This window comes from Anneissia japonica, unplaced genomic scaffold (genome assembly GCF_011630105.1).
Source record: "Anneissia japonica isolate Jap-2015-1 unplaced genomic scaffold, ASM1163010v1 scaffold1030_len608725_cov174, whole genome shotgun sequence".
Taxonomy (NCBI): Eukaryota; Metazoa; Echinodermata; class Crinoidea; order Comatulida; family Comatulidae; genus Anneissia; species Anneissia japonica.
Window position 1 is genome coordinate 208799 of NW_022753996.1, and position 13614 is coordinate 222412.

Genomic DNA, 13614 nt, shown 5'->3' on the forward strand with positions numbered 1-13614 from the left:
TCTTGAATGATTGTGTAGAATCAAGCAAGGAGCATGTTTTGCATGATGTACCACAAAGATGACTACCCAAATTACGGTTGTCGCAAGAGTTAGTTTGCCACTTGAATTTAGATCGTACTAATATATCACGAAGGTTAGGTGGTCTGCGATAGGTTATGAACGGTGTATCCGGAAAAACAGACCTAAGACGTTCTGTGGTCTGTAGAATGGGCATATGTTTCTGAATTATAGCCCTTAGTGGTGGTAACCTAGGGTAATAGGTAGTGACCAGTGGCACTCTGGTCGATCGTTGACGTGGTTTGTACGTCAGTGTTTGAGCACGAGGTATGTCCTTTGCTTTTGCTTTTTGCTTTTTGGCTGTCTTTATATCTTCACTTGTCTTCAATTTGCATTCAAATGGTACATTGCTGCATAGCCAACTGTCGGGGATATAGTACCTTCATATGACTACTCATACAACAGAAAAAAAACCCGGTGTTTTTCAGTATTAAAACCTTTTTGTTTTATTTTAGGCCTTCTTCAAAATACCTATGCCACAACAGTTGATTTTTTTTTTTTTTTTGCGGTAAAACCAAAATAGTTTCATCCATGCCGACTTGCCGATCGCTTAGCGTGAGCCTTGACTGAACTCTGCAGAAACTTCACATCGAACTTCGCATCGCGAGGTAAAACAAATTGTCGGGAAACTTAAATGTCTACACACACACACACGAACACACACACACACACATACACTACACACAATAAAAAACAAAGGAAAAGCGAGGAGTGATTGCAATAGTTCCTATTGCATTACATGCATAGGAAATAAAAAAAACAAAAAAGAAAAAGAAAAAAAAAAAAACATTTCGTGCACGATAGATAATCGGTTCTCTATAATCATTAATAATATTATCTAATAATCCACCAAAATGTAGATTTATGAAGAAACCTACATACTAACATAGAATACGTTTTGGTATTATAAAAATAGGCCCTAGTAATAATAATATCAAAGATCAGTGTCTACAGCTGAGCTGAGCTGTCGGCTGAGAATTAGCTTAGTTTTCCTAATCTGTGTGCTGAAGAACTCGGTTCAAACCCGGCCAGCGTTGTGTTTTAAGTGGAGTCTGATGATCACTTGGCTCTTCAATTGAGAGTTAGGCGGGTTAAACACAATTGTATCGGTATTTGACCGACATCCTGTAGTTAAATTTGGTGGCGCTGCACTGCGACTGTCGCTGGTCCCAATGTTCCAATTTGATGGGAACCAATAAAGAATTACTATAATAGTAAAAGTTGTTATTATTATTGTTGTTGTTGTTGTTGCTGTTGCTGTTGTTGTTGTTATTATTCAATCAATTAATCAATCAATCATATTTTATTGTCATTGTTCAGTAGAACATAGAAATTTGTTTTGCTCTATGGTAAAAACACATTCCAAAAGGCAGAACAAACACAAACAAAGAAACAAAGTGCAAAAGTATGGAATATTTACCTACAATTTAGAGCCCTAATTGCTCTAGGAAAGAAACTATTCCTGAATCTAGCCTTAGTGGCTTTCAATGAACGAAAACGTCGACCACTGCGCATCAATTGGAATAGGTTTGAGGCAGGATGAGTTTGGTCGCCCATAACAACCTCTGCCTTTTTAAAAAGCCGATCATGGAAAATGGTTATTATTATTATTATTATTATTATTATTATTATTATTCTTATTATTATTATTATTATTATTATTATTATTATTATCATTATCATTATCATTATCATTATCATTATTATTATTATTATTATTATTATTATTATTATTATTATTATTATTATTATTATTATTATCAGTGGCATAACGCCTATGCGCTCTCATGCGGTGGTCCGCAGGGCCCCCAAATTCTAGGGGCCCCGAAGGGGCCCTACCCATAGGTTCCTCGATCTAGCACCCTAACCAAAAAGGACTTTGTTGATAAGTAACACCATATTGTGTCTCTGAAATCAACCATAGAGCATATATCATATTATAACGATTAAAGAGTAGGGGCCTCGTCGGACTGGCGGGGCCCCCTCTCAGCCCGTTACCCCTCTAAATTTGTCGAAAAAAAAAATGGAGTTAAAAAAAATGGAGAAAATTATATTCACAATTTTAAGTCTGTGAGTGCCATTTCCGGCCATCTAGACGTGCCATAATAATAAATATTCTTATCTCAGCCCCACAATGGCAACAGCACGTGTGTCTGAAATCGACTGTAGGACATATCATAGGCCTATTATATGAGCGGGGAGATGCCGGCCTGGAGGTGCTGGCCCAGGGCCCCACTAAATTTGTCAAAATATTTTTTAACTGGAGATACAAAACATTATATTCACAATTTTATGTCTGTGAAGTGCCATTTCCGGCCATCTAAAGGTGCCATTCATAAATTTCCTTACCTCAGCCCCAAGTCTGAGGTGGTATAGACTCAACTGTGAAAATCCCTCCCTGGATGGCCTCAATTTTCTGGATCCATATTATATCATTTATTCGTCGTTAAAAACATTTAGAATAACAATGCACATCTAAAATCTCACGATGGAATTGGTGACTGGGACCCAAAAAGGGCCCCAGTTTCGCCACTGATTATTATTATTATTAGAATGCAATTTATAATACTCATCAACTCTCATACAACATTTGTATGGCTGTGGCTATGGCAGCTCAAGATGGCCGAATGTGGCATACCTAGCTAATACTTCATTTTGTCTTATCCCTGTTTGTAAGTATTTTAATTTTTTTTATCATCCATTGGAATCGCCCCGCCTGGAAGGTAGAAACTACCATACTAAGGTACCTGTGTATACGGAAGTAGTGATGCCATCTCAACATCGATATGCGCACCTTTCTTCCATTTGTTTTGTCCAATTTATATAACTGCTGTCAGTTATTGATATTTGTTACTAAGATATGAAAACCTTATTTTCTACAATATGGAATTCTTGCAAAAATAGGGTCCTAGGTCAAATATAGCATATGCGGCCAATGTTGCAAATAGAGCCAATAGTAACATACATGAACACTTTTAAATAATAATAATAATCATCTCTCTACGAAAATCGGTTGCTGAGAAATAGGGTCAACTATGACATTTTTTGAGTACATTTTGCATTAGAGCCAATAGAAATAAACATGTTCTGAACAATTTGAAAAAGAAAGCAACTCTCCACAACCAGTGGTAAAGATATGAAAATCTTGTAAACGTAGGGTCAAAGGTCAGATATGGCGTTTCCGGCCACTTTGGGGGCGGAGGGGTAAACTGTGGGGGTAATGTTTCATCAAAGCCAACAGAAATATACATGTTCTGAACAATTTAAAACAGAAAGCAACTCACTACGACTAGTGGTTGCTGAGATATGGAAACCCTAACATTTTACACTAATTTGCATATTTAAGCTCGTTTGTATATGAAGGAGATATGACATCAAGGTAAGATTTCTGGAATTTCATTTCCTCGTCATATATATTCATTTTTAAATACAAAAGGAAAAACTTGTTTGCTATATTTTTTAACTAACCTACTTCGATATAAATTTATGGTATTTTGGGGCCATTTTGTTTATCAAAACAAATAATACTGATGGTCTTGGCAAGCAAATTCCATCACCAGGAAAAAAAAAAAAAAAAAAAAAAAAACAGGTTTGGTGAAAAAATGTCATTTGGCTGCCGGACTGGTGCAAAATCCATGTTCTGCCCCTCCTCAACGAGGTCTTCCCATCCCTCTTCCCTCCCCTCGGCTTGCGTCATGTACGAGGATTAGTTTTCAACAATCTTTATTGGTGTTGACACTGATGGTATTTACTTACGTTTGAAGAATGCTTTGAGGAGTATTGGATCTCAAAAGCACAATTGTTTGACGGATTATAAATGTGCTAAACATTATCAATGCGAGATTAAAGAAACACATTGTTTACTATCTAAACTTGTGTACAGGATTTTTTTTCCGCAGAGACGTTATCTGCCAATTTACGTTGAGTGTGGATAATGGAAATCAATTGAACACTCCGATATAATATAATTTGTAGACCAAATGTAGAACGTATTTACGCTATCAGTATATAGCATTACTGGTAACATTACCTCACACAAAAACGTAAGCAAACAGAATACCTTCGTCGATAACACTATTATATGTACTCCTGTCACAGTTTCACGTCTTTTGTCATTTCTTGATTAAGCCTTTTAATGTATTCATTTTAAATCAAGCGTGGTTGTGTTAAAAGTTTGCGCAGAGCGACAATTACACTCGCTTCTCTGAAGAAGAGGAGAATTAGGCCAGCAGATTAGAGGCTATTTTGGGGTGGAGGTGGCAATGGAAGTACTACCGGCTAATTTTGATATTTTCTGAAAATATAGGTCTTGAGAAGTTCAGAACTCAAAATTACCCAAAATCCCTTTGGGGGAACAACTCCAAATTACGCATTCAAAATGGCCGCCATTTTTCCGCTTTAAATTATAGTTTTAGCTATATAATATAAAAAATAACATTACTCGAATATTCATCATCAACAATTGGTGAAACTTACTCAAAATATTCGTTAATTATCGAAAAAGAATCTTACGTTTAGAAAAACTACAATTTCAATCACCATAGCAACCGTTGCTATGCAAATTTAAATTTCCTATTTTATTCATGAAATTTAAGTATACAGGAAGCCTAAAGTTGATTAAAATCTTTATTTTCATAGGTTTTATGAATATGTTTAACATATTTAAAAAAGATAAATTACAAGAGAAACTCCTGCTGTTGGCATCAAACTAATCATTCTTGTCTTTGTCAAAATTTAAGTTGCCCTGCTCTTGGTAGCTTTCAGCTTCGCTTAATTCTTGGAACGTTTTAAAAAGTGTGGCATATTCTGGTTTTTTGTCTGCAAATGCCTTGAATTGGTCTGCAAAAGAACAACAACTAAATTATATGATACAAAATATTGGTGCAAAGGTGCACCACAGAATAACAGATTTAGAGAAGTGATTACAGTAGGACTTGTCCTGACAGTAAACCTGACTTCCCCAAGTCAATGATATGTCACTAAGTAACACAATGCTGTAGCATGCACACAATATTGGTGGTGACCTTCAGCATTGTTAAGAATAATGACTAACAGTATGCTTACAATCATTCATAATCACAAAATTCTTCACATTACAAAAATCGCATAATATAATAATTTTTAAAATATGCATGACTGATAATATATAAAAGCAAATTAAATAAAATTGGTTTGTAAGTATTCAAAGCAAATTTAGGAATCTAGCACTATTAAGCCAACAATTCCATAAAACAGGCAATATATTACAAAATCAAGGTGAATAATGTTTAAAGGCAAAGGCCTAGCTGATACCAAACATAGACCTACAGAGTAATCAACCGGATTCAAAGTTAGAGTTGTTTACAAGTATACTACAACTCTGGAGTTTGACATCCGAGTGATGGACTAACCAGGGTCTGTCTCTTATACACATCCAGAAAAAGCAAGTGGAATAGTGCAATGAATATAATACATTGAAAAGAAAAAGAGGAATCGAACAAAGGCAGAAAGAACTCCACATGGCGATCGTCACAACAATGTTGACAAGGAAGGCCTTGTGCTGATTCAAGCACCAGGTAGAATTTGATTTCCTTTCATTCTTTTAACATGTCTGACGTCATGATTTTGATACAACTAATATCGCATGTGAACTAGAATGCCAGAGACTTCAATATACAGTATATTTGACCACACCATCCAGCACGTCATTGACTGGGCTCATTCTTAGATCATCGATCGAGCAGTTGATGAAAACATCATCCAAATAAAAGAGTCCACATGGAACAGACATAGAGAAGGAAACAAACTAAGAACAAAGGCAGAGCGCCCACAACAGGGGCGAATTTGGGGGGGGGGGTGGCCCGGCCCCGGCTCTCTCCTCCCACCCCTTTTGGGAGGTAAAAATCTCTGGATCCGCCCCTGCACATTCTGAGTCACGCATACAATCATTGTTGTACATTTTGATTTCCCGTCACTTCCAATATGATCTTGTGTAAAGAACATAAAAAATTGTTAGTAAAGGTAAGTTCAAATTACTTGGTATGATAAAATTAGAGCATTTCAGTTAAATGTTCATATTTTTATTCCAATAGAGACCCAATAAAATATCATGATTACCCTTTAGGGGTTTTGTAATTTAAATATTATTTCCAAACTATGTACACCATATCCTTGAAAGCTAAGCACAATGTGTGCTCTAAAAATATTTAACCACTTAACAACTAAAATAAATAATTTTTATATACTATTTCCACACAGAAAATAATGCTATGAGCTTAAAATGCTGTAAAACACATCAACTATCTTAAATACATCTTTTACATAAACATGGGCATTTCCTACTAAAACATTTATTTATTTATTGATAGACACATAAACATTAAAATTTAAATCTTAGTATGTTGTCATTTATTCACTGTAGGTTTTGATTTGTTATATTGAATTGTGATGCTTTTAATTGATATTATACATGGAGTACTTATTTCTTGTAATTTCTTTTTTTTCCATTCTGTACAGCACCTGTAACATTTTAAATGGATATTGTTTGCTCTTTTGGCCCACTGACACTATGCTGTTTAATACCCTGTTTTTATCACACAACTAAATTAAAAATTTTGCAAAATATAAATAATTAATGGTAGTGTTCCTGATTATTGCTGTATTAATTAAGTATTTAAAAAAGATAAATTACAAGAGAAACTCCTGCTGTTGGCATCAAACTAATCATTCTTGTCTTTGTCAAAATTTAAGTTGCCCTGCTCTTGGTAGCTTTCAGCTTCGCTTAATTCTTGGAACGTTTTAAAAAGTGTGGCATATTCTGGTTTTTTGTCTGCAAATGCCTTGAATTGGTCTGCAAAAGAACAACAACTAAATTATATGATACAAAATATTGGTGCAAAGGTGCACCACAGAATAACAGATTTAGAGAAGTGATTACAGTAGGACTTGTCCTGACAGTAAACCTGACTTCCCCAAGTCAATGATATGTCACTAAGTAACACAATGCTGTAGCATGCACACAATATTGGTGGTGACCTTCAGCATTGTTAAGAATAATGACTAACAGTATGCTTATAATCATTCATAATCACAAAATTCTTCACATTACAAAAATCGCATAATATAATAATTTTTAAAATATGCATGACTGATAATATATAAAAGCAAATTAAATAAAATTGGTTTGTAAGTATTCAAAGCAAATTTAGGAATCTAGCACTATTAAGCCAACAATTCCATAAAACAGGCAATATATTACAAAATCAAGGTGAATAATGTTTAAAGGCAAAGGCCTAGCTGATACCAAACATAGACCTACAGAGTAATCAACCGGATTCAAAGTTAGAGTTGTTTACAAGTATACTACAACTCTGGAGTTTGACATCCGAGTGATGGACTAACCAGGGTTGTGTCTGGAGAAAATTTGAAATTCTGCTGGCAGTGCATGTAAAAGGAGTATTAGTTCCATAGTACATCCAAAAAAATTACAATTTTATCAATTATATTGTATCTTACCAAAAGTAATTTCCCCACTTTTTGCCTCATCCACTTGATTAAACAGTTCCTCTGCTTCATTGTCAGCCATTGTGAAGGAACTTTCCAGAATCTGAACAAGCTCCTCTTTTGTTATGTATCCTTTCTCACCTCCAAAAAGCTATGATAGGAATGAATTCAATGTTTTATCACATATGTCACAATGCATAACCTACTCTATTGATGATACATTTTTATCTGTGTGCAAAGCTTGACTCAATTTGACAGTATTCAAATTTATATATAAAAAAAAAAAATAATGCAAACACTTTTGTTTGTTGTTATTTGTCTGATGTGTTTACCTTAAAGGCTAATGTGAGAGTCTTCTCATTTGAGGCTGGTTTCGCTACCAAAGAACAGCCAATCACATATTCCCTGAAGTCTATATTCCCTGAGCCATCCTATAGAGTAAACAAACATTCAAACAATGTTAATTTGTGGGATTTGTATTATTTGCCCTACCACGAATTGCTGGCTTACAATCGGGCTCCTCACAGGAAATTGCCCCATGTTCAATTAACAATATGGGACAACCTTTTTGCTAGTTAAGTGTTTATAAACAAAATCTGGTAATAAGGATGAGAAAGTAAAAGTAACAATCTCATATGAAAGTTTATAATGAGCATACATCCTGTATGAAGGGTGATACAATAAAAACATTTCAGCATTATTCTTTGTTGCCCATGCCCTTTAATTACCACATTTAGATAGTGTTTGCCTTAAGTCATGGACTGCATATTGTATTCTATCTTTAATGACAGATACTGATATTATGCAAGGTCTCTCCACCAAAATTAGAAACACATCATTAATGAGATCAGATTGAGATAATCATCGAAATTGGAATGCAAATTTTGATTTCAACTTTTATTAAGACTTTAATACTAATAGCTGTGAGCAATGTTTTAATACTGGACCATAATAATACTAAAAAAGAGTTAACAAAAGTACTGAATATCACAAGAACATCTCACACACTAAAACTCATATATACGTAGTGTGAAAATGGGAAACAGATATCAACATACCCTATCATACATTGCAAACACTTCTTCTAAAGCCGGTGATATCGGTAGTTTGAGATATTCAGCAAAATCTTCAATACTGATGTAACCTTTTGACTTGGCAATCTCAGCATACTTAGGAAGCTGTTCTTGAACATCACTCAACTTCAAACTGATGAACAAAAATTTGTTTTTTATAACAAAAATGAAATATTATTTTTACATGCTTGTGCAATTTCAACCAATGCTAAACAGTATATTTTCTCATACAATTCCCATGCTATTGTTGTCAGGATTATTGTTTTTTTTTATTGCTAGAAACCTGAACTAATATGCCGCAATAATTATATTTAATATTTTAACAAAGTATTAGTCTATATAATACATCATATTTTGAATTTTTGCTGCGAAGCAGCCAATTCATATTCTTGACAGCAATTTGACCTCTGAAAGGTCATTGTTTGTCAAAAAACAAGGGCCTAAGACGACTGAAAAGCGGAGTTTCCTTCTTTCGTTCTGCCGGGTAAAATCAATTACTTTAGGCGATGTGAGACTAACCAACACGTACCAACGTCCACATGTCGCGCTAGCCTTATCCTACTCTAGGCCTAGACTAGCTAGGATGGTATAGGCCTAGACTAGCTAGGATGGTATAGGCCTAGCCTTGAAGGGACGAAGGTCCCAATGAAAAACAACGTCGCTCCTTGATAGCTAACATTGTCTATTTAACATCACAATAATTCATTATTAGACCTATAGTTTTTTGAATTGTACTCAACAAATCTCAGCCGATACCTCGCACAACTCGAGTAACGTCTCATGTCTATTGTCATGGCTCGCACTTGCGATCAAATAACACGCTGGCTCGCACTTTTGCAACACTCTTTGGCAGTCAACTCTCCCCTAGAAAACCCGCCCTTGGAAACTTGGCCCATAAAAAAATATACACTTCCTAGACCATGCAGTCTTCAAAATAAAAATTGTAACCTTTGGTAATCAACTACATTTTCCACATACATAGAAATTTTTGAAACTTTATTAAAATAACCTAAACCATAATTCACCACTATAGACACTTTTTGACAAAAATGAAAAATTACAACTTTGTTACCCAATTAGAAATGTTCTAATATAGACAGTGGGTCGTGTCTCAGATTATTTGTTATACTGTATTTTTATTATTCATTATCTTCACTTGACTCGCATAAATAATTTTGTTCGAAGAACATTTATATGCAGTTGTACTTCGCAGCACTTCACTTGCAATTTGCAATTTCTAGTTATACTGTATTATCAGTTGTGTCTAATAGTTTAGGTTCGAAGTTGATTTTCTATATTGTTGTTCTCACAGCTATTTAAATCTAGAATCTTCATCCTCATTGGAATAGCATGTTAAATTAATTTTTGAGAAACATGGAATTGAGTCCAACTAAAATTTTGAAATAAATTTCAAAAAATGAGATATATGATAATGATGTCATGTCATGGTCATCATATCATGAACTTTCAGCCTTGTAGTCAAAACACAATTTGCTTGTGCCACTATGCAAGGCATTTTATCTATGTTTGTCTCTTACTAGCTAGGGTATAAATGGGTACCAGCTAGGATGATGTGGCATTGATTGTAGAAAAGCTTGTATTTTGTGCTGGTTTGCCATTTTATGTTATCCAGTGACTTGGGGTAATAATGCTCAAGCACCTTAATAACTGATTTTGATTTGGTTCTATACAAATTTTTAGCATTATTATATCATCATCATCATTTACATCTATAACCATGTTCACCATCATTATTTAAAATTAATAAACACTGTTTATCATCACCTACATACAACCAATAGCACTGTTTAAATCACCCACCATCAATAACAGTCCATCATTATTTATTGAACCATATTTCAAGAGGGCAGCCTGAAACAGCAATGCTGACTCATCATAACACTGTTTGTCATCACCTACAAACAGTAGTACTGTTCAAATCACCCACTATCGATAACAGTCCATCATTACTCATCATAAATAATAATTCATCATCACCTGCAATCTCATATCCATACCATATTTCAACTCAATACAATGAAGACCTACCCAAGTTTAACCATTATCTTGTGAAATTCTACAATGCCTGCTTCCATGGGCAGCCCAATTTTGCTTGCTTCCATCATAAGGCGACAATCTTCAAATGTATGGTCTGTAACAGGTATATCCATAGCCCTACAGACACAAATAATGCATTTAAAATACAATGAATCAGTATTTAATTATGGTTAAGGTAAAATAGAAGAAAACCGCTGTCGCAGAGTCATTGTGCTGAATTGCATATGCGTGTGGTCCATGACTACTGTAGCAGCCATAGAGAGGTTCTTATTTTACATCATTTCACGACAGGGGTTGAAATGATCCATAGCCTACTCTTACAAAAGATGCAATGGATTTCTTGAAGGGCTGAGGTTTTTAATTTTGTTAATGGATGCAACATCAAATTAAAGTGTAAACCAGAATTCTGTGAAAGCTTTGATTGGTGTACGGTAAAAATGGCCCTGGTAAAAATGTCCCCAAATGACAGGTAGATAAAAATGGCCCCCAATAATAAAATTCTGTATTAAAACTTTTAATCATTAAACACATTTTTTTTTTTAACTGAAATAATTCAGTTATTAAAAAGAATCTAACATCAAATAAATAGCCACTTATATTTTACTTTTTGCAGGAATTATACATATCCAGAGATAAAAAAATAAGCCATGAATAACACTTTTTATTTTTTTTTTCTATTTAAATGTTAAAAAATAGCAACAATTTAATCAATAAATCAACATAAATCATGCATTTATTAATACTAAAATAATTTAATTGTTTATTTAATTTCACGGAAGCGGAAACACAATTTTCCAGAAATTCAAGTCGGGTATTGCTAAACCCTGCAAAAATGGGTTGTTATGAACATCAAATTATTTTTTTTTAAGAAAGAGAGAAAAATAATAATAAAAAATACTTAGCCCTAACAGCCGCCTATACCAAAAATATCTATTAATTAATCAATCAGCTAAAGACTAAGTTATTTTAGTTTTCAAATATGCATATGGTTTCTGTTGATTTATTTATTCAATTTTTGCTACAGAGTATTTTACAGCATTTACAAATTTATTTTTTTAATGAATTTTATAATTGGGGGCCATTTTTTATTTATTGATTCAATACTTGCTATTTTACAGTAAATATTTGAAGATTTAAAAAAAAAGTAATTTCTTTAAATGAATTTTTTCAATGGGGCCATTTTTACCTACTTGTCATTTGGGGAATTTTTGACCGGGGAAATTTTTACTGGGGCCATTATTACTGGGGCCATTTTTACCTGGACATTTTTTCCTATATCTGCTGTGATTAATATAAGTACTTTTAAACAGGTATTTTATTATTAACATATCATTGCTTAAATATATAGTCCTGTGTTACTTTTTCTTACGAGAAACCCAACAAAAAATTATTTCAAAATCATTCTGACATATCCTACTGTGATTCACCTATTTCGTTTCGTAATTTCTTACGCATTACTTTTGGAGAACTGCTCTTTTTTACCCAGAATTTTTTTTATTTTAATAACATATTTCAGAATGTCAGGATTTGGTCAGGAGAATCCCCCCCGTCCCCCGTCGGAGTTGACTGGACCCCACATCGTATGGCAGCACAACAAGGTTGCCTGACCAAAGATTTTAAATTGCCTATCCAAATAATGTTATTTTGATAGCCAAACCCTTAAAAATAACACTTACTTATAATGACACTTAATTTGATTGGAAATTTATTGTTATCTTAAAGCCAATCAATTTAATGACACACAAAATAGGCAATTCTATTTCTAAATTAGGTTTATTTTTAACATTATCACAATATTTATAATAAACTACTTCGGTTTTATTTCAGTGGTTTTTTTTAATTTAAACAGTGTAAGCAGTAGTTAATCACATTTCATTATTTAATAATTATTATAATGTTAATATCATCAAAATAAACTTGGTTAAGTGACATATAAATGGTGTATTAATAGCCCAAAACCGCACAGGAAGGATCAGTTTACCACCGTCCCCTCCCCCACCAAAAAAAAAAAACAAAAAAAAACCAAAAAGTAATAACTAATATCCTCCTACCACTTACATAAATTTTAAAAAAATATCATAAGACAGATAAAATTGTTGAATGGGTTTTAACGATGAAAAAACGAGCTTGCCAAGCATGCAACAATGGAATCAAGTCTATACTTAGTTTACCTACAACTGAATGCTAGGCCATGTTCTACTGTAATAGTATACATGGTTGCCAGATTTTAAGATCTTAATTATTACAGCATTATTATCAATTTTGTTTAAATAAAATAAATGTAAAAACACTGACCATGCATATCAAAATATAACAATTACAGAAGAATGAAACATTAAAATATGATCACAGAGAACTCTTTAAATACTCAAATTGATGCAATTGGACCTCTTATAAATTCTGTGGAACATACTGTATCAAAAACATTTAGGAGCCGTTTGATAAAGGTTTTCAGTTGTTAATGAACACAACTCACTATATATTTTCAATTTTTAAAAGTATTACATATTCTACTGTCATTTATAATAATCTTTCCATTATCATTGTCTTTGAATTGAATTTGGTATTTATGGTAAAAGAAGTTTACCATTTTTATATAATGTAACATACTCAACATAATGTCCCATTTTTTAAATTAAGAATCTTGTGCACATTCGCTGCTACTGTATATGTAGCCATTATGTAGGCTTTCTGATGTTCAATGCCTTTTTAATCTAGGTTTAACAATTACTTGTCTACCTAAAGCCACTCGATATTTACATGAAAAGGATATTAATATAAATACAAATAACTCGTCTAGGAATCATCTAAAACCTATGCATTACAATGTCCTGTCGAAACCTGGATGGAGTGATGCACCTACAGTACGACGTCAAGATTCATATTGCACTTTAAACCAGAGCCTTCCAGGCGTCAACGTTCCTGTGCATGATACACATATTAT

General features: G+C 33.6%; 1 protein-coding gene across 3 annotated transcripts in view; it reads right to left on the reverse strand.

Annotated features, from left to right (window-relative positions):
• Positions 1–5468: 5468 nt before the first annotated feature.
• The window catches only part of LOC117123002 (lysophosphatidylcholine acyltransferase 2-like), a 37810-nt gene continuing 29664 nt past the window's right edge, over positions 5469–13614 (reverse strand). For all 3 annotated transcript variants that reach the window (XM_033268788.1, XM_033268787.1, XM_033268789.1), the window contains exons 7-11: positions 10662–10787; positions 8598–8745; positions 7872–7970; positions 7552–7690; positions 5469–6886 (exon numbers count right to left, since the gene is read on the reverse strand). In XM_033268788.1, the coding sequence (XP_033124679.1) occupies positions 6756–6886; positions 7552–7690; positions 7872–7970; positions 8598–8745; positions 10662–10787 (643 nt within the window). In that variant the 3' untranslated portion in view covers positions 5469–6755. The remainder of the gene's footprint in view (positions 6887–7551; positions 7691–7871; positions 7971–8597; positions 8746–10661; positions 10788–13614) is intronic.